Source organism: Mya arenaria, chromosome 11, assembly GCF_026914265.1.
Source record: "Mya arenaria isolate MELC-2E11 chromosome 11, ASM2691426v1".
NCBI lineage: Eukaryota > Metazoa > Mollusca > Bivalvia > Myida > Myidae > Mya > Mya arenaria.
Window position 1 is genome coordinate 17,168,337 of NC_069132.1, and position 24,811 is coordinate 17,193,147.

General features: G+C 35.9%; 1 protein-coding gene across 14 annotated transcripts in view; it reads left to right on the top strand.

Annotated features, from left to right (window-relative positions):
- Positions 1-24,811, top strand: part of LOC128207716 (sodium channel protein para-like) — a 73,868-nt gene that overhangs the window by 43,089 nt on the left and 5,968 nt on the right. For 5 of the 14 annotated variants that reach the window (XM_052910812.1, XM_052910810.1, XM_052910817.1 and 2 more), the window contains 19 exons: positions 6,357-6,501; positions 7,549-7,713; positions 8,213-8,230; positions 9,468-9,659; positions 10,429-10,836; positions 11,095-11,173; positions 13,290-13,597; positions 14,098-14,271; positions 14,555-14,893; positions 15,096-15,223; positions 16,207-16,403; positions 16,812-16,840; positions 17,062-17,409; positions 17,579-17,752; positions 18,313-18,435; positions 18,658-18,927; positions 19,933-19,989; positions 21,151-21,288; positions 23,058-23,165. In XM_052910812.1, coding sequence (XP_052766772.1) covers positions 6,357-6,501; positions 7,549-7,713; positions 8,213-8,230; positions 9,468-9,659; positions 10,429-10,836; positions 11,095-11,173; positions 13,290-13,597; positions 14,098-14,271; positions 14,555-14,893; positions 15,096-15,223; positions 16,207-16,403; positions 16,812-16,840; positions 17,062-17,409; positions 17,579-17,752; positions 18,313-18,435; positions 18,658-18,927; positions 19,933-19,989; positions 21,151-21,288; positions 23,058-23,165 — 3,400 coding nt within the window. Of the gene's footprint in view, positions 1-6,356; positions 6,502-7,548; positions 7,714-8,212; positions 8,231-9,467; positions 9,660-10,428; positions 10,837-11,094; positions 11,174-13,289; positions 13,598-14,097; positions 14,272-14,554; positions 14,894-15,095; positions 15,224-16,206; positions 16,404-16,811; positions 16,841-17,061; positions 17,410-17,578; positions 17,753-18,312; positions 18,436-18,657; positions 18,928-19,932; positions 19,990-20,230; positions 20,288-21,150; positions 21,289-21,838; positions 21,947-23,057; positions 23,166-23,994; positions 24,100-24,811 lie in introns of all 14 variants that reach the window. The other 9 variants (XM_052910814.1, XM_052910822.1, XM_052910813.1 and 6 more) reach the window with 8 other exon arrangements.

Below are 24,811 nucleotides of genomic sequence, written 5' to 3' on the forward strand. Positions count from 1 at the left end.
CAATACTATATTGTAGTAGTTTGCTGATAACTAGACTTTTTCATCTTCTACACTAACTTTTCATGACATCCCACTATCTAGAACAAAAGTTCTATAATTAATGTTAGTTTATTGTCATTTTAAGTTAAATACTGGTTTATTTTAGGGCTTAAATACTAGTAAGGTTATGTAGTTCGTTGTCTTTTTAAGAATGCAAAATTTACACCCACATTTTTCGGGGTGTTTTTGGGGTTATGAGATTAGACTGACAACGCCCAGGATACATGATTCATTTAGGGATGTCATGATATTTTTCTCTACGCATGTCCTTTTATTCTGCATATGACTTGGACAGGGGATTTCTTCTGGTCAACGGAAGAGTCATGGTTCGCGTACACGTTATGTTCATTCTGATATTTTCAAATGCATCTTCGGTAGGAACTATGGTTCATATCACAAATTTGACTTATAATGCCATTACAGCTACTTCATCGAAAACATCATATTCAATCTATAAAATGAGTGTATTTGCCTGTATCGCCACCATTAACCTGTATGTATGATTATTTCTATTCGAAATATTCCATCGTTCAGTCGAATCTGAGTGAACCACCTGTTTTGCCTATCGCGATAGGAAACTGTTTAATTGGCATTATTACAATAAATAGAAGCAATGTTTAATTTTATTAATCAAAATTGATACTATTGTCAGCCTCATATGCATTGGAACCAATGTATGTTTCTATCCGACTGCTGGTCATGGCTGACATAACTATATATTGTCCTGTTTTCCATCAAAATCATTTAAATAGGCATATTGTAAATGACCTCTTCCAAAGTTTTCCGTCTTGTAAATACATTTTATTATTTTCATTGGGGGGGAGGGTTATTGGGAGTAAAGAGTACGTTGAAGAGTAATTATTCCGCTTATATCGGAAATACTTTAACAATTTCTCAATTGTTTGCATGTAATTCTTGTTTATGCATTTTAAAATATTTGGTTCCATAGTCTGTGAAGCAGTCAATAGTGTTTCTTTTAATCACTGCACATCATATTTTAGTACAATAAATTGCACAAACTGTTGACAGTTATAGAACAAGCAAAGCCCATTTCAGTAATGTATATGGCATTGACGAACACTACCAGTCTTGCACTACACTGTTATGATTAGTATTTGCACGTTATATTGTGGATTGGAGAGGCGATCGTACATACATGTGTCATAAGATGTAGAGTGGGAATGAGTATGCACTTGAACAACATGTATCTTAGGTGAAAAGTTCGTCTGTCTGTTGTTCAATATTGAATGGTTGTACAAATAAATTATATCGTAAAGCATTTGGCTTGTCACATTTCAACAGTGTTTCCACATGTCATGTTCATTGTACAGTTCCAACATGTCATGTTCACACTACAATTCCAACAAGTCATGTTCATACAAAAAATTAACATGTCATGTTCACACTAAAATACCAACATGTCATGTTCACAATACAATACCAACATGTCATGTTCACACTACAATACCAACATGTCATGTTGATACTACAATACCAACATGTCATGTTCACACTACAATACCAACATATCATGTTCACACTACAATACCAACATGTCATGTTCATACTAGAATACCAACATGTCATGTTCACACTACAATACCAACATGTCATGTTTATACTAGAATACCAACATGTCATGTTCACACTACAATACCAACATGTCATGTTGATACTACAATACCAACATGTCATGTTCATACTAGAATACCAACATGTCATGTTGACAATACAATACCAACGTGTCATGTTGATACTAGAATACCAACATGTCATGTTCACACTACAATACCAACATGTCATGTTCATACTAGAATACCAACATGTCATGTTCACACTACAATACCAACATGTCATGTTGATACTACAATACCAACATGTCATGTTCATACTAGAATACCAACATGTCATGTTCACAATACAATACCAACGTGTTATGTTCACACTAAAATACCAACATGTCATTTTCACACTACAATTTTAACATGTCATGTTCACACTACAATATCAACATGTCATGTTCACACTAAAATACCAACATGTCATTTTCACACTACCATACCAACATGTCATTTTCACACTACAATACCAACATGTCATGTTCACACTACAATACCAACATGTCATGTTCACACTACAATACCAACATATCATTTTCACACTACCATACAAACATGTCATGTTCATACTACAATACCAGCGTGTCATGTTCACACTACAATACCAACATGTCATGTTCACACTACAATACCAACATGTCATGTTGATACTACAATACCAACATGTCATGTTCACACTACAATACCAACATATCATGTTCACACTACAATACCAACATGTCATGTTCACACTACAATACCAACATATCATGTTCACACTACAATACCAACATGTCATGTTCACACTACAATACCAACATGTCATGTTGATACTACAATACCAACATATCATGTTCACACTACAATACCAACATATCATGTTCACACTACAATACCAACATGTCATGTTCACACTACAATACCAACATATCATGTTCACACTACAATACCAACATATCATGTTCACACTACAATACCAACATATCATGTTCACACTACAATACCAACATATCATGTTCACACTACAATACTAACATGTCATGTTCACACTACAATACCAACATGTCATGTTCATACTAGAATTTTAACATGACATGTTCATAGTACAATTCCAACATGTCATGTTCACACTACAATTCCAACATGCTATGTTCATACTAAATTTCCATTATGTCATTGTCATTATTCAAATTCAACATGTTGTCTGCACACATCCATCTAAGCAAAATTTCGAAAATAGCCAAAGCACTTCAGTCTGAATAATTGCCATAAAACTAATCACGAAATAAGCAACAAACGCAAACAAACGGAACCCCAGAAAAACACTTAGTAGAAAAAAACAAATAGGACTGACTAATAGTGCCGTATACTACCACAAAACGACACGTCAAGCCTATTCTACCACAAAACGACACGTCAAGCCTATATTGGCACAAAACGACACATCAAACCTATACTGACACAAAACGACACGTCAAGCCTATATTGGCACAAAACGACACATCAAACCTATACTAGCACAAAACGACACATCAAACCTATACTAGCACAAAACGACACGTCAAACCTATACTACCACAAAACGACACATCAAACCTATACTGACACGAAACGACACGTCAAACCTATACTAGCACAAAACGACACATCAAACCTATACTACCACAAAACGACACGTCAAACCTATACTACCACAAAACGACACATCAAATCTATACTGACACAAAACGACACGTCAAACCTATACTGACACAAAACGACACATCAAACCTATACTACCACAAAACGACACATCAAACCTATACTAGCACAAAACGACACGTCAAACCTATACTAGCACAAAACGACACATCAAACCTATACTAGCACAAAACGACACGTCAAGCCTATACTGACACAAAACGACACGTCAAACCTATACTAGCACAAAACGACACATCAAACCTATACTGACACAAAACGACACATCAAACCTATACTGACACAAAACGACACATCAAACCTATACTGACACAAAACGACACGTCAAACCTTTACTGACACAAAACGACACGTCAAACCTATACTAGCACAAAACGACACATCAAACCTATACTAGCACAAAACGACACGTCAAGCCTATACTGACACAAAACGACACGTCAAACCTATACTAGCACAAAACGACACGTCAAACCTATACTGACACAAAACGACACATCAAACCTATACTAGCACAAAACGACACATCAAACCTATACTAGCACAAAACGACACGTCAAACCTTTACTGACACAAAACGACACGTCAAACCTATACTAGCACAAAACGACACGTCAAACCTATACTACCACAAAACGACAGGTCAAACCTATACTAGCACAAAACGACACGTCAAACCTATACTGGCACAAACCGACAAGTCAAACCTAGACTGACACAAAACGACACATCACCTATACTAGCACAAAACGACACATCAAACCTATACTAGCACAAAACGACACGTCAAACCTATACTGACACAAAACGACACATCAAACCTATACTACCACAAAACGACAAGTCAAACCTATACTAGCACAAAACGACACGTCAAACCTATACTAGCACAAAACGACACATCAAACCTATACTAGCACAAAACGACACGTAAAGCCTATACTGACACAAAACGACACGTCAAACCTATACTAGCACAAAACGACACGTCAAACCTATACTGACACAAAACGACACATCAAACCTATACTACCACAAAACGACACATCAAACCTATACTAGCACAAAACGACACGTCAAACCTATACTAGCACAAAACGACACATCAAACCTATACTAGCACAAAACGTCACGTCAAGCCTATACTGACACAAAACGACACGTCAAACCTATACTAGCACAAAACGACACGTCAAACCTATACTGACACAAAACGACACATCAAACCTATACTAGCACAAAACGACACATCAAACCTATACTAGCACAAAACGACACGTCAAACCTATACTAGCACAAAACGACACATCAAACCTATACTAGCACAAAACGACACGTCAAACCTTTACTGACACAAAACGACACGTCAAACCTATACTAGCACAAAACGACACGTCAAACCTATACTACCACAAAACGACAGGTCAAACCTATACTAGCACAAAACGACACGTCAAACCTATACTGGCACAAACCGACAAGTCAAACCTAGACTGACACAAAACGACACATCACCTATACTAGCACAAAACGACACATCAAACCTATACTAGCACAAAACGACACGTCAAGCCTATACTGACACAAAACGACACATCAAACCTATACTAGCACAAAACGACACATCAAACCTATACTAGCACAAAACGACACGTCAAACCTATACTGACACAAAACGACACGTCAAACCTATACTAGCACAAAACGACACGTCAAACCTATACTACCACAAAACGACAGGTCAAACCTATACTAGCACAAAACGACACGTCAAACCTATACTGGCACAAACCGACAAGTCAAACCTAGACTGACACAAAACGACACATCACCTATACTAGCACAAAACGACACATCAAACCTATACTAGCACAAAACGACACGTCAAGTCTATACTGACACAAAACGACACATCAAACCTATACTAGCACAAAACGACACATCAAACCTATACTAGCACAAAACGACACGTCAAACCTTTACTGACACAAAACGACACGTCAAACCTATACTAGCACAAAACGACACGTCAAACCTATACTACCACAAAACGACAGGTCAAACCTATACTAGCACAAAACGACACGTCAAACCTATACTAGCACAAAACGACACATCAAACCAATACTACCACAAAACGACACGTGAAACCTATACTAGCACAAAACGACACATCAAACCTATACTAGCACAAAACGACACGTCAAGCCTATACTGACACAAAACGACACATCAAACCTATACTAGCACAAAACGACACGTCAAACCTATACTGACACAAAACGACACGTCAAACCTATACTAGCACAAAACGACACGTCAAACCTATACTGACACAAAACGACACGTCAAACCTATACTGACACAAAACGACACATCAAACCTATACTAGCCCAAAACGACACATCAAACCTATACTTAAGCCATGCAATAACTTGACGAATGGATCTTAAGTTACGAAACCTCGCAACAAGGTGACGTTTCCTTTTCCAAGTGCCCAAACATTTAAATTGTTATAATCGTACAGAATTATAAACGGTTTTCATTACTGCATGACATCTAGATATCCACGTGTTATTAATATGTCTACTTTCTAACACAGTTTATTCCGCTTTAGTGCATATGGTTGCTTCCCGCCATAATGAAATGGGCTTTGCTTATTGTATGCTATTTTCATTCAATCGTTCAATATTCCTTTGTCCATTCTTGCTAACTTCTTGCTTAATTAGATATAAAAGCCTTTATTTGACACATGCAATAATTAATGCTTTTTCATAAAGATTATATCATTCATATTCTCCAATTTAGTATAGTTAAAAATGTTTCATGATTCCGGGTCACATTTGGTTCAATGTTGTTTTGGGGGAAGGGGGATTTAATTTTCATATGGAAAGAAGACATGGTTATCAAGAAACTTATATAACTATATTTGATTTATAATGGTGTCTAGAATTCAATATGCCATCTTGCTAGTTCTGTGCCATTTCCTATTCAATTCACCTACCGGTGTGTTTTCAGACAATGTCCGGAAGGCTATGAGTGTCTGCAGTATATCGGAGAAAACCCAAACTTCGGCTACACCAGCTTTGACAACTTTGGCTGGGCTCTTCTCTGTTCCTTCCGCCTTATGACCCAGGATTACTGGGAAAACCTGTACATGCTGGTGAGAATTTCGTAATTTTTGACAACGATTATTTTAAATACCCGCTACATTTCATCAGATTTATTCAAATGCACATATTGTTTAGACCATTTTGTTTGCTTATTTTCATATTTTTGGTGTACAAACCTCTTAATTAACTAGTTAGTTATATGGTTATCTGGTGGCAGAAATATGCCACCATAGTTCCGGTTCTATGGTTCTGTTTAAATTAAAAGAAAAAATACAGACCATTTACGTTTGCATGACAAAATAACCGTTGATTGTAAATTTACAACTTGTTAAATGACATAGAGCTAAACCGATCGGAGAAAAAAACATTACAAATGTTCATCGATGTATGCAAACATTTGGTCATTGCACGGACAATGATGAAGTCCTTCTTACTTGGCTAACCGAGCGCTGACCAAATGTTTTCATACACCAATAAACCACCAATGAACCGCAATACTAAAACACGTACTCCTTACTTATACAACTGTACCATCCGTTAATATACCATATGAATAATATCAAGTTTATAATACATCAAGTGACATGAAGAGATGCCTCCACCATAGTATATACTTGTTAAAGCTGGACTCTCACAGATTTACCATTATTACAACTTTTTTTATTTTTTGTCTTGGAAAGGGCAAATTTTTGCGTAGAAATCTGCACCCCAGTGATATAAGATTGCTGACAAATAATCAGATCTCAGATTTTCATATTTCAGATCGAAAAGTAATGTTTTATGGCTTAAACCGTTACTAACGGTTTAAAAAAAATGCATAAAACATCAATTTTTTAACTTAAATATAAAAATATGCCAGCAGTCTTATATAATTAGTTTCCATGGATTTTCGCAAAAATTGGCTCGCTCCAAGACAAAAAAATAAAATAGTTGTCAAAACGTTCAATCTTTGAGAGTGCAGCTTTAATAAGTAAATGAAATGTATTAACATATGTTAAAATCATTCAAAGGTTTGTACTTGAGCCGACAAAATAAATAAGTGACATTCGAAGTGTTTTCAGTGCTTTGATTTGATATGTCTATGTTTTTGTTCCCAGGTACTGCGAGCTGAAGGTTTACCACACAGCTTATACTTTATATTCGTTATTCTGCTGGGTTCCTTCTACCTGGTCAACCTGATTCTGGCCATCGTCGCCATGTCCTATGAGGACCAGCAGAAAGCTGACCAAAGTGATGCTGAAGAGGCGAGGCAGGAGAAGGAAGTACGGTTTTACTTTTATGTAATAGGATACACATGGAGTATAAGGCCTTCCAAAACCCGACATGTTAATGTCGATTACGTTTTGTATTTCATAAATATAATAATAAAAGCATTATAATTAATAATAAGTATCGTTATTATATTCCCATAGCATAGTTTACTTGTTGAGTTGTGAAAAAATATACTTTAACCAATTGTACGTTTATGTTGATTTGTCATTTGTGATTTTGTAATATGTAATTGTACTGTTGCAGTTGTTGTTTTGTAAATAGTATTGGTCGATTTGTTCACAGTGTTCATGTAAGCTTAATGAATGCATGAAGTAGATTACGTCGATGTTATTTGAATTTGTTACAGCTGCCTGTTTAGATTTTAGTTCAGTTTGTTTTTATTCGGAAAACACATTACTTGAAAGATATCTTTATACGATTCATATATCGCATGCCCATCCATGTGCATGGACATTTGAATTTCATTTGCAATTATCTTCTACTGAACAGGATTATGAAAATTCAAAGGTAGTATTGAACACAGTTTCTTAACTGCTATTCTTTCCATTTTTCTAACAGCTATTTCATATATACATCAGCTCCTTTCAACCTTGATGTTTGTAGTTTTTACTTTTTTATGATAGTTCGCAAAACAGACGCTGAGAGAAGCACCAGGACTTTGCAATATGGTCAAACTTGTGTTGCCAAAACCGAAAACTGTAAACTTAAATGTACATCGATATACTGTAAATGATTAATAAAACACTTCATTTCACTCTGTTTCAAAGCTCTCAATCAATATCACCTTTATACCATTCACGAGCGCAGACTAACGTTTCGTGAAGACTAATATATTTTGTTTTAACATTTGTGCATGAACAAATAGTGAAAAATGCTGCCAATAAATGTTTTGAATAAAAATGGCCAAATTAGGTCTCAATAAACAGGAGTACAATGTATGTGTAGATTATGTATTAAAAGATTAATTTTATATCTTGAAATTCGTCTTGAATTTACCTATATTGATGCTTGGTAATAGTCTTTTCTTTTTGTTGTTTACAACTATATAACTTGTATGCTGTCTGTTGTGACTGTTTCCTTTCCGTTTACCAAAACTTAAATAATCTAAATATATGAACATAATAGAGAGGTTGCCAAACCACTTCTTGTCCTTGCACGTGTATGTGTGGGCTACTTTCTAAATGTGGCGTCGGTCCAGGTAAGCTTCACAACTCCAAACGTCTAGTTGATATCTACGTCACACATTTGAGTAGGCATTTTAGAGAGTTTACGTTGTATCATATTCACCCTGAACGATAGGGAAAGGTACAAAATCACGAGGTACACGATTCTGTGTGTGTGACAGAGGGCCATCAAGTACAATAAAGAGACAAACTCGACTTTTACATGAACCGGCATCCACACGTACAAGTGAAGCACAAGTGGTGTTTTTTAACCTCTCTTATACCTTTGTTTAACGTTACGTGGTGTCTCCTAACCTCCGTAACGTTACGTGCACTTCTTGCTGCTCTGTTATATGTTTAAATGTCTTTATTATATTTGCATTTTGTAATTGTTGTTTATATTTTTTTTTAAGTTTAAATCATTTCATGAAAACATCTTTGTAATTGTTCATTTACTAAGGTATTTATTTTTCTATGCCATTTGTTTCTTTGGTCATACAAACAAAGCATGTATATTCTTTAGACATTTTTGTTTTTTAAATGTTTTAAATGATTAATAAAATGGTTGTCTGCATTAATAGAATAAGCTGATGAATGAGTTTGAAGACGTTATACACGAAATAACGAAGAGTCCCAGCGTTGTATCCAATACCAGCGACCCTCAATTCAGTCCTGGGTCAGAGAGCAAGGGCGAAGATGGGGTAGACAAAATATCAGTGCAGTCGGAGAAAAACTCATTGGACCCACACCATCTTACTGTGGCTGGAACAAAGGTAAGACATATCAACGCATTTAACGCAATTGATGTTTGCAATCTAATAATAAGTAATTTGTAAATTAGCATGTTTACTGCAGTTTGCAAATATACTTAGCATTTCAAGGGTTTAAAGTATTGAATGATCGTGGCTTTTGCTCCGCCATATACCAACAAGTGTATTTTGAATCAAGTGCAACATCATTGGCCTGCCAATCAATTTGTCAATCGACTTAACATGTCAAAGAAATAGCGACTGTCGCCGTCAGCCATTTGGTGTTTTTGATTACGCATCATGTAGAACATACTACTCAAGCGGTGGGCTCATTGTCACCCAAAGTATCCATACATGTTCAGTTTGCATTGGTTTCACTTTAACCGGCAAATAAATTCGTAGCTTTAAGTTACGCGCGCATAAACTGCCTGGTTTTAATCGAAACTCTTGCAAGAGTTGGAACTGACAGCCCGAGTCTACAAGTTGACTGTCCCTGCGATGTAAAATGGCAGTGCGATCATGCTTTGTTTAACTAATTGACGATCACGTTTGGCTTAGTTTATTAATAAACAGTTGTAATGCATGCAGCTACTAACTGAATACTACTTAATATAACAAAAACGTGCTCGACGAACATGTATCGAATTTATTGATTTTGATTAATTCTAAACGTAACTAGCATGTCTTTAAAACGCGGCTACTAACCGGTTTCCATAGTAGAACTTACACCTTTGCTTGAAGTGGCTTTTAACCCTGCTTGCCTTTGTGTCTAACCCAGCTTAGCTTTTTACAGGCCAGCTTTAGCCTACCGGGATCTCCTTACTTCAGAAGACGTCGATCAAATCCAAGTAGACTTAGTATAAAGCTTGCAAAGCAGTTGCGTCACCAAGCTGAACGCCAGCCATTGGTTCATTTGGAATCTCTCAATCTCCCATATGCAGACGACTCGAATGCCGTCACACCCTGTTCTGATGATATACGCCTATGCACCTTACCTTCAAAGTTCTCAATTCTTGCCCGAAAAGCTTCCATGAGGCGAGCGCTTGAGGAATCCTCAAGAAGGAGTTCTAACGTATCCCAGAGTAGTCGCACCTCCCACTCCAGGCATTCGCCTCACTCCCCTACCGACAAACTCTCATTTCTTATGGAACAGTTTGAACGAAGGAGTAAACAAAACCAACTCATTTCTGCGGAGAAAACGGTATACCCTCTAACTCTCACATGGACTGTTTTATATTGGTGAACATTACGACTGATTCTAACAATACTAACCAAAGAAATGTTTACTAATTGCTAGTATGCCTAGCTGTGTGCTTAGCAAACCATGCATCATCTACATTAAAATGCTTCATAGTATAATATCTATAGAAAGCATGTTTGACATAAATAATTTCGATATTTGTTTGTATTTCAGAAATATTAAGTAGCTAGGTTCAAAACAATGATGTATCAATTTCAGGACGACCCCGGGTACGATTTGCATAAACGATCGAAAGGATACTGTAGAACACCAAGTGCATCGCAAGTTGATCCAAAAGGTACCTGAAAGTGTTTTGTTATAAAATTCTTACATGTATGTAATATATTCATGTAGTCCTGTGCCTTTGACCAGCGTCCTTGTAAACGTTTTGGCTAGTAGTCCTGTGCCTTTGACCAGCGTCTTTGTAAACGTTTGGCTAGTAGCCCTGTGCCTTTGGCCAGCAACTTTGTAAACGTTTTGGCTAGTAGCCGTGTGCCTTTGGCCAGCGTCTTTGTAAACGTTTTGGCTAGTAGCTCTGTGCCTTTGACCAGCGTCTTTGTAAACGTTTTTGGCTAGTAGCATTGTGCCTTTGACCAGCGTCTTTGTAAACGTTTTGGCTAGTACCCTTGTGCCTTTGACCAGCGTCTTTGTAAACGTTTTGGCTAGTAGCATTGTGCCTTTGACCAGCGTCCTTGTAAACGTTTTGGCTAGTAGCATTGTGCCTTTGACCAGCGTCTTTGTAAACGTTTTGGCTAGTAGCATTGTGCCTTTGACCAGCGTCTTTGTAAACGTTTTTGGCTGGTAGCCCTGTACCTTTGACCAACGTCCTTGTAAACGATTTGGATTGTAGCATTGTGCCTTTGACCAGTGTCTTTCTAAACGTTTTGGCTAGTAGTCCTGTGCCTTTGGCCAGCATCTTTGAAAATGTTTTGGCTAGTAGCCTTGTGCCTTTGACCAGTGTCTTTGTAAATGTTTTGGCTAGTAGCATTGTGCATTTGACCAGCGTCTTTGAAAATGTTTTGGCTATTAGCATTGTGCCTTTGACCAGCGTCTTTGTAAACGTTTTGGCTAGTAGCATTGTGCCTTTGACCAGCGTCTTTGTAAACGTTTTGGCTAGTAGCATTGTGCCTTTGACCAGCGTCTTTGTAAACGTTTTGGCTAGTAGCATTGTGCCTTTGACCAGCGTCTTTGTAAACGTTTTGGCTAGTAGCATTGTGCCTTTGTCCAGCGTCTTTGTAAACGTTTTGGCTAGTAGCATTGTGCCTTTGACCAGCGTCTTTCTAAACGTTTTGGCTAGTAGTCCTGTGCCTTTGGCCAGCATCTTTGAAAATGTTTTGGCTAGTAGCCTTGTGCCTTTGACCAGCGTCTTTGTAAATGTTTTGGCTAGTAGCATTGTGCCTTTGACCAGCGTCTTTGTAAACGTTTTGGCTAGTAGCATTGTGCCTTTGACCAGCGTCTTTGTAAACGTTTTGGCTAGTACCCTTGCTCTTTGGACCAGCGTCTTTGTAAACGTTTTGGCAAGTAGCCTTGTGCCTTTCACCAGGGTATTACTGAATGTTTTGGCTTGTAGCCTTGTGCATTTTATAAGGGTGTTTGTATATGTTTTTGCTACTACCCTTGTGTCTTTACCAAGGGTCTTTGTTGATGTTTGGTTTCAGCCCTTGTGCCTTTGACCAGGGTCTGTGTTAATGTTTGGACCTCAGCCTTGTGCCTCTGACCACGGTCTAAATTAATGTTTTGGCTACTAGCCTTGTGCCTCTGACCACGGTCTTAATTATTTTTTTGGCTAAAAGCCTTGTGCCTTCGACCAGGGTATATGTCAATGTTTTAGCAACTTTACTTCTGCATTTGATCAAGGTCTTTCTAAATGTTTGTACCGTAGCCTTGTGCCTTTTTCATGGTCTTGCTACTAGCCTTGTGCCTCTGACCACGGTCTTAATAAATGGTTTGGCTACTAACCTTATGCCTTTGACAAGGGTCTTCTTGAATGTTTTGACAATTCGCCTTGTGTCTTCGACCAGGGTCTTTGTTAATGTGTTGGCTACAAGTCTTATGCCTTTGACAAGGGTCTTTGTTAATGATTTAGCGAGTATCCTTGTGCATTTGATCAGAGTCGATGGTAAACTTTTCTACTTACCTTTTGTCATTGGTCAGTGTCTTTATTATTGTTTTGGCTGCTATCATTGTGCCTCTGGCCAGAGTTTTTGTTAATGTTTTGGCTACTTGGCTTGTGCCTTTGACCAGTTTTTGTATTTAAGTGTTGGTTTCTTGCCTTGTGTCATTGCCAAGGATCATTATTATTATTTGGCCTTTGTCTTGTACATTTTAAATAAGTGTGTGTAATATTTTGGTTACTAGCCTTGTGCCTGTAGTCTTAATTGTAGTTTTAACATCTCTGTTTACACAAACTTCAGATGTGATGGTTTTGAGAGAGCTCATTGACCACGTGGAAACAAATTCAAGGACACGCAGCGTATTGAGTGGAAGCATTTTTAGCATGATGGAGAATGAGCCTCTAAAGGACAAAATTTGGCGATTACTCTGCAGCTGGGAAGTACCCGTGTGGTTTGCCAAGATCCAAGCCATCGTAGGATTCTTCATTTTGGATGCTTTTGTCGACCTCTTCATAACGCTTTGCATCTTGGCGAATACAGCGTTTCTCGGTGCGGATCAACATGGACTTACACAAGAAGCAATGCATACTCTTGAGGCCGGCAATCAGGTAGGATGAAGTTCAGTTTATATAAAACAGTACTCTGTGTACATTTACGGTTTGTGTATACCAAGTGATAAATTGCGTCAAAAAGCTTCGTCGGAAGGCAATATATAGCTTCGAATGAAGACTTTAAACAAACATAACTTTACTATTTCACGACCATTTTAAATGAAACATAGCGCAGTCTACGACGCTTACAGAAACACACATTCGACAAACCTTTTCACAAGACCGCTGCTTGGTGGGGGCACTGTCAAAACATTGTTTTGGAAAGAGGTTTGTTGAAGTATTTGAGGAAACTAATCACCTAATCAAACTCCGGTAATAAAACGAAAGCGGTGCTCTTTAAGCTCTTTGATGTAGAAAAAGAAAAGTTATCTTTGTACGTCTTTATTAGTCTTCATTCGAAGCAAAATAATGCCTCCCGACGAAGCATTTATGGCGTTATTTAGCACGTGGTATTTGATGGTGTTGATGTTGTTCTCATTAATATTTTACTTTTACAGGTTTTTACTTATATCTTCGCCATAGAATGCTTTCTGAAGATCATAGCTTTAGGCTTTATCCAGTACATGAAAGATGGTTGGAATGTGTTTGATTTCATCGTTGTAGCATTTAGTTTTCTTGAAAAATTACTCGAAGATGTCAAAGGTTTGTCTGTGTTGAGGACATTCCGTTTGGTAAGTATCCCATATATTATATTTTCAATTAGTTTAAATTGAAATTAATAAAATTTCATTTAAATAAGATCACTCGCATGGTTTTTATTGCAAAAAACATACCATTGGTAATGTTTTATTCAATTGCTTAAAGATAGTTAAACACTAAATATTAAATATCAAAGAAATTCTAATAGAGTGTCTGTTATAAATAATTGTTAAGTATTAAAAGAAATGTTTAACAATTTAACATCCAGTACTTTTTATCTGTAGATTACACCTATCTTATATGACTTTTTTTCAGCTGCGTGTATTTAAACTCGCGAAATCATGGCAAACATTGAACATGCTCATAAGTATTGTAGCACGAACATTAGGTGCACTCGGAAACTTGACATTTGTGTTAGGAATAGTTATTTTCATATTCGCTATCATGGGACAACAACTCTTTGCTCAATATTACCCCCCATATTTCGGGGATGATATTCCAAGATGGAACTTTAAAGACTTCTTGCACTCGTTTATGATAGTGTTCAGAGTGCTGTGTGGTGAATGGATAGACTCCATGTGGTACTGTATAGAAGCTGCTGGATATCCATGTATTCCTTTCTTTCTACTCACATACATTATAGGAAATCTGGTGGTGAGTGCCCTTTAAACATTTGTATTTCTGGATACGGTCAAAAATATGTACATGTTTGCTAAGTATTACAGTATGTAACTGTTTACTTGAAATTCTGCATATCAGTGCATGTTTGAATTAAAAGAAAAGATCATTTAAATGATGAAATTCGTTTCCAAAGCATTTTTATAGCAAAAGCTAACAGTGTTTTTTGTCTATATAGGTACTCAATCTTTTCTTGGCCTTACTGATTGCTTCCTTTGGGACGGAAAGCCTGGCCTCGGACTCGGGGGAGGAGGAGGCGCCCGCGGCACCAAATAAACTGCAGGAAGCCATCAGCAGGTTTTCAAGGTAACCATTCATCAATTGTTCGCTGAATAAATAAAGTAATTGTGCATGTAAAAATAGTTTAAAATATCCACAGATAATTTAATTCTGAACGAATACAATGTCTGTCAAAAATGTTGTACGATTTGAATAAAATGGGAACCGGAAAGAAAATCTATATAACTGTTGTTTTTTTTTCTGATTTCGTATCACACAGTTGCCTATTGTGCATGCGCAAATCTACTTCCACAAAACTACGCCAAAGAAAAAAATTGTTTCGTCGTATTTAAATGTTTTTTTTTCTAAAGAAAAAATATTATCGTTTTCATTTTAAAATCAAACAAAAATAATCTAGGTATGAAATAAAAGAGAAATCTTGTAAGTCGGTTGATGGGTGTGATTTTATCACTTCTGTTTGCTTAAGAAACGTCGCGCTCGACATTCGGTCTCGTGCGACATGGACTTGACGCAAGTCACACGAAGTAATACAATCGCACAGATCATACGACTAACATAATATTCCACATGTGTCAGAGCTTCATTGAGTTGTTGAATAATTGTAGAAGTCGTTTAAGACAAAGTTCTAAGTGAGTAAACGTTAAAATAAGCATGCCCACATGGGTATACTGGTAGTTACGTATGTGTATTTTACCTTTGTTTCAATTTATATTATTACTGAATTCAAACCCAGAACTGTTCACTTTGTTGCGCTTGTATCGTGTTTTCTGCATCCAATGAGCAAAATGGTACCAAACGTTGTTAGTTAAAAGTGTAGGTCAAGCAATACGTTTTGATTCATTGATTATAAAACGATGCTTTATATCGTATATTGAATTCATTTTCTTGTTTAAAATTCAAAACAAATACATCCTCCTGGAAGAAGGTGTCTCGTTTTGAATGTGAGATTATCTAAAAAGATAACTATTTTGCCTGTTCAAGTATGCTGCTATAACTAAAGTTCACTATAACTTGATAGTATAAAACCGAAATCTGCATTCATATTTCAGACTAGGAAACTGGATCAAAGTCCATGTAATAGTGGTTGTAAAGCGAACACGGGAGAAAAAGCGCCCCCTACCGGTGACCGTTGACTCGGGCGGGAAGAATGGGACACTTCTGGACGGCAGTGTTATCGGTAATGGTAATGTGTGTGAAATGACGCATGAGGAAAATGGACACATTACGCCTTCTACTAAACAAGCAGGTTCATAACATTTACTAACTATCTTTCGAGCATGTGATGTGTTCTTATACTTCTAATGCATGTGAACTTTAGATTTTATGTCATATTATTAATTAAAAATAATTATTAGATCATTTGTTAACTAGGTTTAAATGAACGTAGGTTATACAATGTCTCACTGGGTTAACATGTATTGAATAGTATGTATGTACACGTTGCATGTGCATTCCTTTACAATAAAATGTCAATTCATTTACTTATCTATATTTAAACGGTTGTGGATATTTAAAAAAGCATGTATGTGTATATTTCCTGTAATATAAAGAATAATCATAATGAAAGTGCATATAACCATCAATAAATTCCTGTTTAATATAATCATAACATACAATAAAGTGATGCGAAATTTCGTATTGATTTCCATTTCAGAAATGAACGGCGATACAGTTGATGCCATGGTATGTAGAAATTGTCTGAATCAATACCATATTTATTAATTTTCAAAACAAAAATGGGTTCCTCAAAATAACTTCGAACATTTACATAGCAAAGATGCATAAGATTACTGCCTAAGTATAATTATTGACAGTTCAACAAATGTTAGAGATTTATACCTTTCCTTATGAAAACCATTTATGGATTGCACCAATGAAATATACAATGTGGTTTGGTGTTGTAGTTGTCCGAGCCCTCGACAAGAACACCAAGCCGGACCTCAGGCGGAGAAAATCGCAGTACACTTTCTGACACCGACTCAACAATATCAGATGATTCAGAAACAGGTTTGAAACCGGTCGATGCAACAGGTGACCCGGTAATTAACAACGCTGACCTGGTTGAAACCGAGGAACCAGACCCGTGCTTCTGCAATATATTTAGAAACAAATGCACTTGTTGTATGAAGGTGGAAAATTCTGCATTCGGCAAGATGTTCTTCGGCTGGAGAACAAAGGCGTTCACGTTTATTCAACACAAATACTTCGAGACTTTCATCATTATAATGATCCTGGCCAGTAGTTTAGCCTTGGTATGGACCTTGGACATTCTTTCAATTTGCAAAGCTCTTATTGATACCCTTATGCGAATAAATCACATTCTGTTTATGTTTAAGTTATACATGTATTTCAATTATAAGAAAACCATTGATAAAGCTATGTACTGAATTTACATATCGGAAATAACTATGTAAATTTCAGGCATTAGAGGACATATACCTGGATGAGAGACCAATATTGAAGTTGGTTTTAATATACATGGACCAAGTGTTTACCGTGGTCTTTTTCCTGGAAATGTTGATTAAATGGTTTGCATACGGTCTGAAGTATTACTTTACAGATGCATGGTGTTGGCTTGACTTTGTCATCGTGGCTGTAAGTTTATATATGATGTTCCCTTTCCCATACAAATTTCGCTAGAGTTTAGTTAGAAAGTGTCTTTGAATGATTATCGAGCATTTAGTGTTTGTATTTTAGATGTCAAAATATTCAACACCTGTATAATACAGGGATATACTGATATTACTAGGCCGTTTTTCTCATCCAGAACAACGTTGATCTAGTTTTTGTATCGGCATAGCATACCTAACTAAGTGTAGTACTGTGTATGATTTATTTGAGGCATTTATGTTTTGTCAAGGGTCAAGGTTGTAAAGCCACAGGCCGTGCCGAACTTGTATGGACGAAGGAAGAACACAAACGCATCGCTTTCAATGAAAATTGGCATTTCTTTAAAATATCATAAAAAGATCAATGACAACTCAATTATGAAACGTAAACTAGAGAAGCAAAATTCAGGAATCACATATCTTGGCGGACAAATGCCCAATACGAAATCCACCGATCACAAGAATATAAATTATATGGAGGAATTTGTCTAGCAAACCTTTGAACCACCATATAATGATATTTATAGTTCAGCACTTGTTTTCCAGATTTCACTCATAATGATTGTAGCCAAAGTGGCTAACATAGGCGACGCGGAGTCACTGAAAGCCATGCGGACACTCCGAGCATTGAGACCCTTGCGAGCTGTGTCTAGATGGGAAGGAATGAAGGTAGTGAAGACTTTAGAAACTCCTTTAAAGCATAATGGAATTACATGTACTATATCTTAGAACACTACCGCAAGTCGACAAACAATAATACTTATTACTACCAGAAACACTGTTGTTGATTTTTTGTTTAAATGTATTGTATTTTGCTTTGTTTTACAACTATATAAATAGAGTGTGTTATATTTTACCAAAGCTTTTATAAATCATTTTTTTTTCCTCTAGGTTGTCGTCAACGCATTGATTAAGGCCATTCCATCCATATTCAACGTGTTACTGGTGTGTCTGGTATTTTGGCTCATATTTGGAATCGTCGGAGTTCAGTTTTTCAAAGGAAAGTTCCACAAATGTGTTGACTTTGAAGGCACAAGAGTCAACTATTCAGAAGTTAAAAATAAAACGGAGTGTTTGAACCATCCAAACAATTATTCTTGGGAAAATTCTCAGATCAACTTTGATAATGTGCTGAACTCCTATCTGGCTTTGTTCCAAGTGGTAAGTATTGAAACATTTAATCCTCTGTTAATTGCTGTGGAAAATTTAGCTTTGGTTTTGAACAAAAATACAAATCAAAACATGATTTTGATCCTACTTCTCCATTTGTATTTGAAAGGCATGGTGTTGGTCGGATATACCATAGGAATAGATAATTATCTTAAAAGATAAAAATGAAAAATGTAACGATAACTAAAACAGATCACAAATTGCACGGTGTCTTATTTTTCGGTTTAATATTGTAAGGAGCACATTTCAACAATTACATTGCCAAGATAACATGTTCAGTTTTTATGATATACTTACAAAGCTTGATTTTTGTTACTTATGCACATATTGCCATATAAGAACTATGATTCGGCGTTATCGCCTTCACTTTAAGCACAATATTCCTGCGAAAAATATTGCACAATATTGCGAAATCTGATTTTGCCATCGCTAAATTTGTTTGCTGGATCACCCGCAACTAACTTCATCTACTCCTTGTATGAAGTTCTAAACAAACGCTTTATTAGATTACGTATTGTAATTTTGCACGATTATTTCAATAGCGAATGAGTGTACGCAATTATTTAAATAGTGAATGAGTGTGCATGATTGTTTTGCAAACACTTTTATATTTGCGTTTGGAAATTTACTTTTACCTTTATTATATTTGATTGAATTTGTGTTTTTTTTGTTTTTCTATTTTGATGTTTACTTTCTGTTGAATGAAAACATGCATTTTAAAAACACACCAACTGCATGTGCGTCACATTCGTTATGAAAACTGTAACACTTATGACTGATCATTTCTTTAAAGAAGAAACTCTTTGGATTTATGACATTTATTTTCAAATGTCAAAACTACATAAACGATGTAAAAATTACAAACTGAGATAATCTTCTTCATTGACAGTTCTTCTCTTTTCTTATTCCATTGACATGTGTATGTACAATGGCTCCAGAACCTTCCAGAGCTTAGTTCGGTGTTGTTTCTCGTTGTTTAGTGCCATTTCCTTTCAGGCTACATACAAGGGTTGGATTGATATCATCAGGGATTCCGTCGACAGCCCACCGGAAGTATGTATTTGAGCGTTTGGCCACTACATGTATAACATCGGAGTGTACATGTATGAATATCCCCGAAAACCGGGGTTTCGAAATGTAATCATAATGTCCTTTGTATCAGTGATATAATGTTATAAACAGTCATTGATATAAAGGCATTTCGAAAACTCCCTCTTTAGGTTTAAATATGGCAGATATGTGCATATCATAATAATAGAATTTGTATTACGGTACGAGCGGGTGTGCATTTCAGGCGACATATAAAGGTTGGACTGATATTATACGAGATGCTGTAGATAGCCCATCGAAGGTAAAACCGTACTTGTTTAAGTAACTTTGTCTCTTATATTAGATAAAGTAATAGACATGTGATGTTGTACTGTGTTTTGTTGCTTTGACATTTTATTAAAACTACAAGGTAAACATAATGACGGTCTCCGTGAAATTGTTCTATATTTTGGTACAAAACCGTTTTATATGTGTGCTCTATATACAGCTAAGCGTGAACAGGGTAATAAACAAAAATAGTTCTTTGCTAACTTTCTTACGTGATAAACCTTGTCCTATTTCCGACACGTAATGAATTTACAAATAATAACATCTTTCAAAATTCATTAGATAGACAGATTATAAACATAGGTTTTCAATGCCAAAGAACATAATATTTATTAGTCTTTAATTTTGAATCGAATTCTTAATACTTGTATTGAAATCTATGTTGTCATTTGTACTTTTTTATAAAATAAAATTGATTTAAACCAAACATACTTCATTTAAAAATGCAAAGTTACATAAACATGTCTTAATAAATACTACCGATGTGTATCCTTCTTTATGTAAAACATGTAAATAAGTGTTCAGAATATCATGTACAACAACCACATTTAAAACCTTCTCCGACACAAGCTGACTAGCAGTGACACAACATACAAGCACTGTTTAATGCATTAATTAAAAAAATGATAACACTTTACATAAACATGTCTTAATAAATACTACCGATGTGTCTCCTTCTTTATGTAAAACATGTAAATAAGGGTTCAGAATATCATGTACAACAACCACATTTAAAACCTTCTCCGACACAAGCTGACTAGCAGTGACACAACATACAAGCACTGTTTAAGGCATTAATTAAAAAAATGATAACACTTTCCATCTAAAACTATTCAGATTGATGACCAACCAAATGATGAGATAAACCCGTTGATGTATATTTACTTCGTCTTCTTCATCGTATTTGGCTCGTTCTTCACGCTCAACCTCTTTATTGGTGTCATCATCGACAACTTTAACAAGCAGAAGAAGAAGGTTCGTAATACCTGCGTTATGTCGTTACTATCTATTGCAATTCCGGTAATGTTAATAATCTTACACTGTTTGAATTTCAGAATTGTACCTATGTTTCTGTCCAATTTCAAAACTGATGACAAGGTTTGGTAAATGTAAGTGACAGTATGCAAATGTAACGAAGGTTGCACTTTCCTTTTAAAAGTAGTTTAACATATTTACAGGATGAGTCAAATGGCAAATATTTATCAAATTTATGTTTCAGTTTAGTATTTTAGTACATGTATCTTAGGGCTGGAGATTAGAATTATTTAAAATGAACATTCGAATGATGTTTGACATCGATTGCTTTGTTGAGCTTCTATGTTGTTGTACGTTAAGTGTGACAAGAAACAGTGAACGCATTCGAATGTTGATCAAAAATATTTATACAACGTATAAACTGTAATTGGTTTATGCACTCTTTTGCTTAAACCGTTTGTTAATTATATTGATCAATGTTTATAACTTGGAAACAGCAGTTTTTACATACAATATTCGCTTTGTATCTGACATTTTCCATGTATATTAGGCAGGCGGCTCTCTGGAAATGTTAATGACTGAGGACCAGAAAAAATATTACAAGGCCATGAAGAGAATGCAAGGCAAAAGCCCTATAAAGGCCGTTCCGCGGCCAAACGTCAGTAGCATTGGCGTCAATATAGTCCAACGTCAATGTTTTCTCCCCGCCCAGTTTATGTTGTCCAGCGGCTGAAAGCGATGTCTCACTGTTGTACTTAATGTTAGTTTTCTGCATTCCGTGCTGAACTTGTTTTATTGTGTCACCTACCATGTGTCCTGGCTGTCCCATTTGTGGGACAGTCAAAAGTCGATAACTTAACTAAAGATGTTTAGCACGGATGAGGAACAAAATGTCATAAATGAACGCAATGTTTGTATGCAACATGCTTTGCTTAGTAGCTGTCTTACTATGTGTAAAATGCAAGGACTGGACACTTCAACTTTTCCAAGAATGCACATACAAGCTGCACAGACATACAATTGGGGAAAAGAAACATTGATTTAAATAACACAACAGAAATATAATTATATTGCAATACAGATATATTGTTTCTTCTGATCTATCTTAAAATTGCATTACAATTGCACCTGCACAAAAAGTCACAAGCAAACCAAGCTTCCCATCTCAGACAATTCGTGCACTGCAGGATTCATTTCAGTCGGGTTTGATTCGCCAAACATCATTCCAAATTAACAGATGATTTTGAAATTGGAAACAGATACCAGGCTTGCACGCATTCGATTGTTTCTAAAAGAATGAATCTTACAAGCAATTGATTGCATTTTTAGACACTCAAATGCAACATTTGCACTGTTACAAATTCAAATTAATTTCTTTGACAATTATGGCAGTTATATCCGTGAATCTTGTAATAAAAGCACATGTTAACACAGTCAGACCTTGACCAAAACTACTTTATTGCAAAACATTGAATTTCTGAGAATGAACGAAACGAGTTAGAAATTATTATTAACAATGTAACCTTTGCAGGAAATACAAAAAGGCGTAAAGAGTTGTAATAAAATATACGTGCCGATAACTGATTTTTGACTGTAGTATTTGATTGTCGATGTGTTTTCGATTGTCAAATGTATTCGTTATAATACTTATTTATACATATAAGGTGTGTAGTTACGAATCGATTTTTACCAAGTTTTTTTTCTAGATTTCAATTACAGACACAAAGATCAATTTCTTATCAGCAACTTATTATTGTGACGTATTCTAGGCAGGCGGCTCCCTGGAAATGTTTATGACTGAGGACCAGAAAAAGTATTACAAAGCCATGAAAAGAATGCAATCGAAAAGCCCTATGAAGGCTGTACCACGCCCAAACGTCAGTGGTTTTTGACGTCATTGACGTCACGTTAGCGTCTTTCTAACCTGAAATTTATGTTGTGTATGAATGGGCTTTTACTCATATATGTTGTTATGTTTTTCAAAATTCGTGCCGAAATACTTTTTCGAAGATAAATAAAAAGAACTATTACAAGCATAAGTTCCTTATTATTATTATTATTATTATCAATACCATTTAAACAAATATGCATCATTCACATTTCTGCACGAATTCACCCCAATCTAGACGAATTAATGACAGTCCTTGTAACAAAAAGGTGTCATTATTTTGTTAAATTTTGGAGGTTGAGTATTTTACGTCATTAACAGGTGTGAGAGAGCGGCAGTATAGCATTGCTGTGATAACTTTTAATCATTCAACCTCCATGTACTTTTCCAGATATAATTATTTACATTATACCAAACAGGTATATCGTTTCAAACTAGATATCACAATCAAATTATATGAACTTAAACGAAATATAACAAAAAATGTTTTAAAAAATGAATAATTGGCTACCTACCTGGAAGTTGTTTGAATAAGTGTACTAACCTTTGTGTTATTTGGGCAGTTTTCTTTCTTGATAACATCAAAACAAAAACCTTTTATAGCAACTCAATATAGACACTTATTTCGAAATCACTTAATACTTATACGAATTGTAACGTTATCTCTGGGAGAGAACTGTTTACCTATATGTGTTTGTTAGCGTACTCCTGAGGTAACGGATGCTATCTGGCTTTATTTTGTGGGCTGGACGTCAGCTTAAGCTTTGAACGCCTGCTCTAGGCACTACTTTCATACTTCTCAACGTTCATTTCTTCAGGCGGGTTCTCTAGAAATGTTCATGACTGAGGATCAGAAGAAATACTATAATGCCATGAAGAGGATGCAGTCAAAAAGTCCCCAGAAATCAATTCCAAGACCGACTGTTAGTTTGCTGAATGGAGGAAATTCTCCCTCACTTTAGAACGCTATACTGCAACATGAGACTAGTCAATTTTCCTGTCGCTCAAAGCAACAGAATAGATATAACCTCTACAATTATTTACATGGACTCGTTCTTAGAATAGGAAAACCATTGGTCATGTGAATGAAGCTAAAATTAAGTTGTTAAATTACATAAAATCATATTCTAACCGCTATCTTCAAAAACATTAAACAATATATACCTTTATTATGAATCGTTGATTTTGAGAAGCATAGCGGTTACCAAGGAAATATAATCATCAATACTAAAAAGAGTTTCTTCTAAAAGTTATTGTTAAACCACTAAAGAAGATATCGAGATCATTCCTGCTGTTTTTAAACGCTTTAAAATGGCATTATTTATTAATGTAACATGTACATGCATGCTCTCTAAGAACGAAACCATGTATGTAATTCTGTGTTGCAATATAGCGGTGATCCAGAGAATCCATGCATGACCGTATGGATGGACCAAAGTTGTCCATTCCATTTGAGACCTTTGGACCCTGGATCCCTGAGGGCATAAGCATATCAAATAAAATATCATTTTCTAAAATCTAGACCGATAAGCAATGCACAAAGCACTGCACAATTCAAATCAAACAGCTACAACTGTGTACACTCACGGTGGTAATGGATTTGGCTACAAATTAGAACATTGATTGATATGCTTT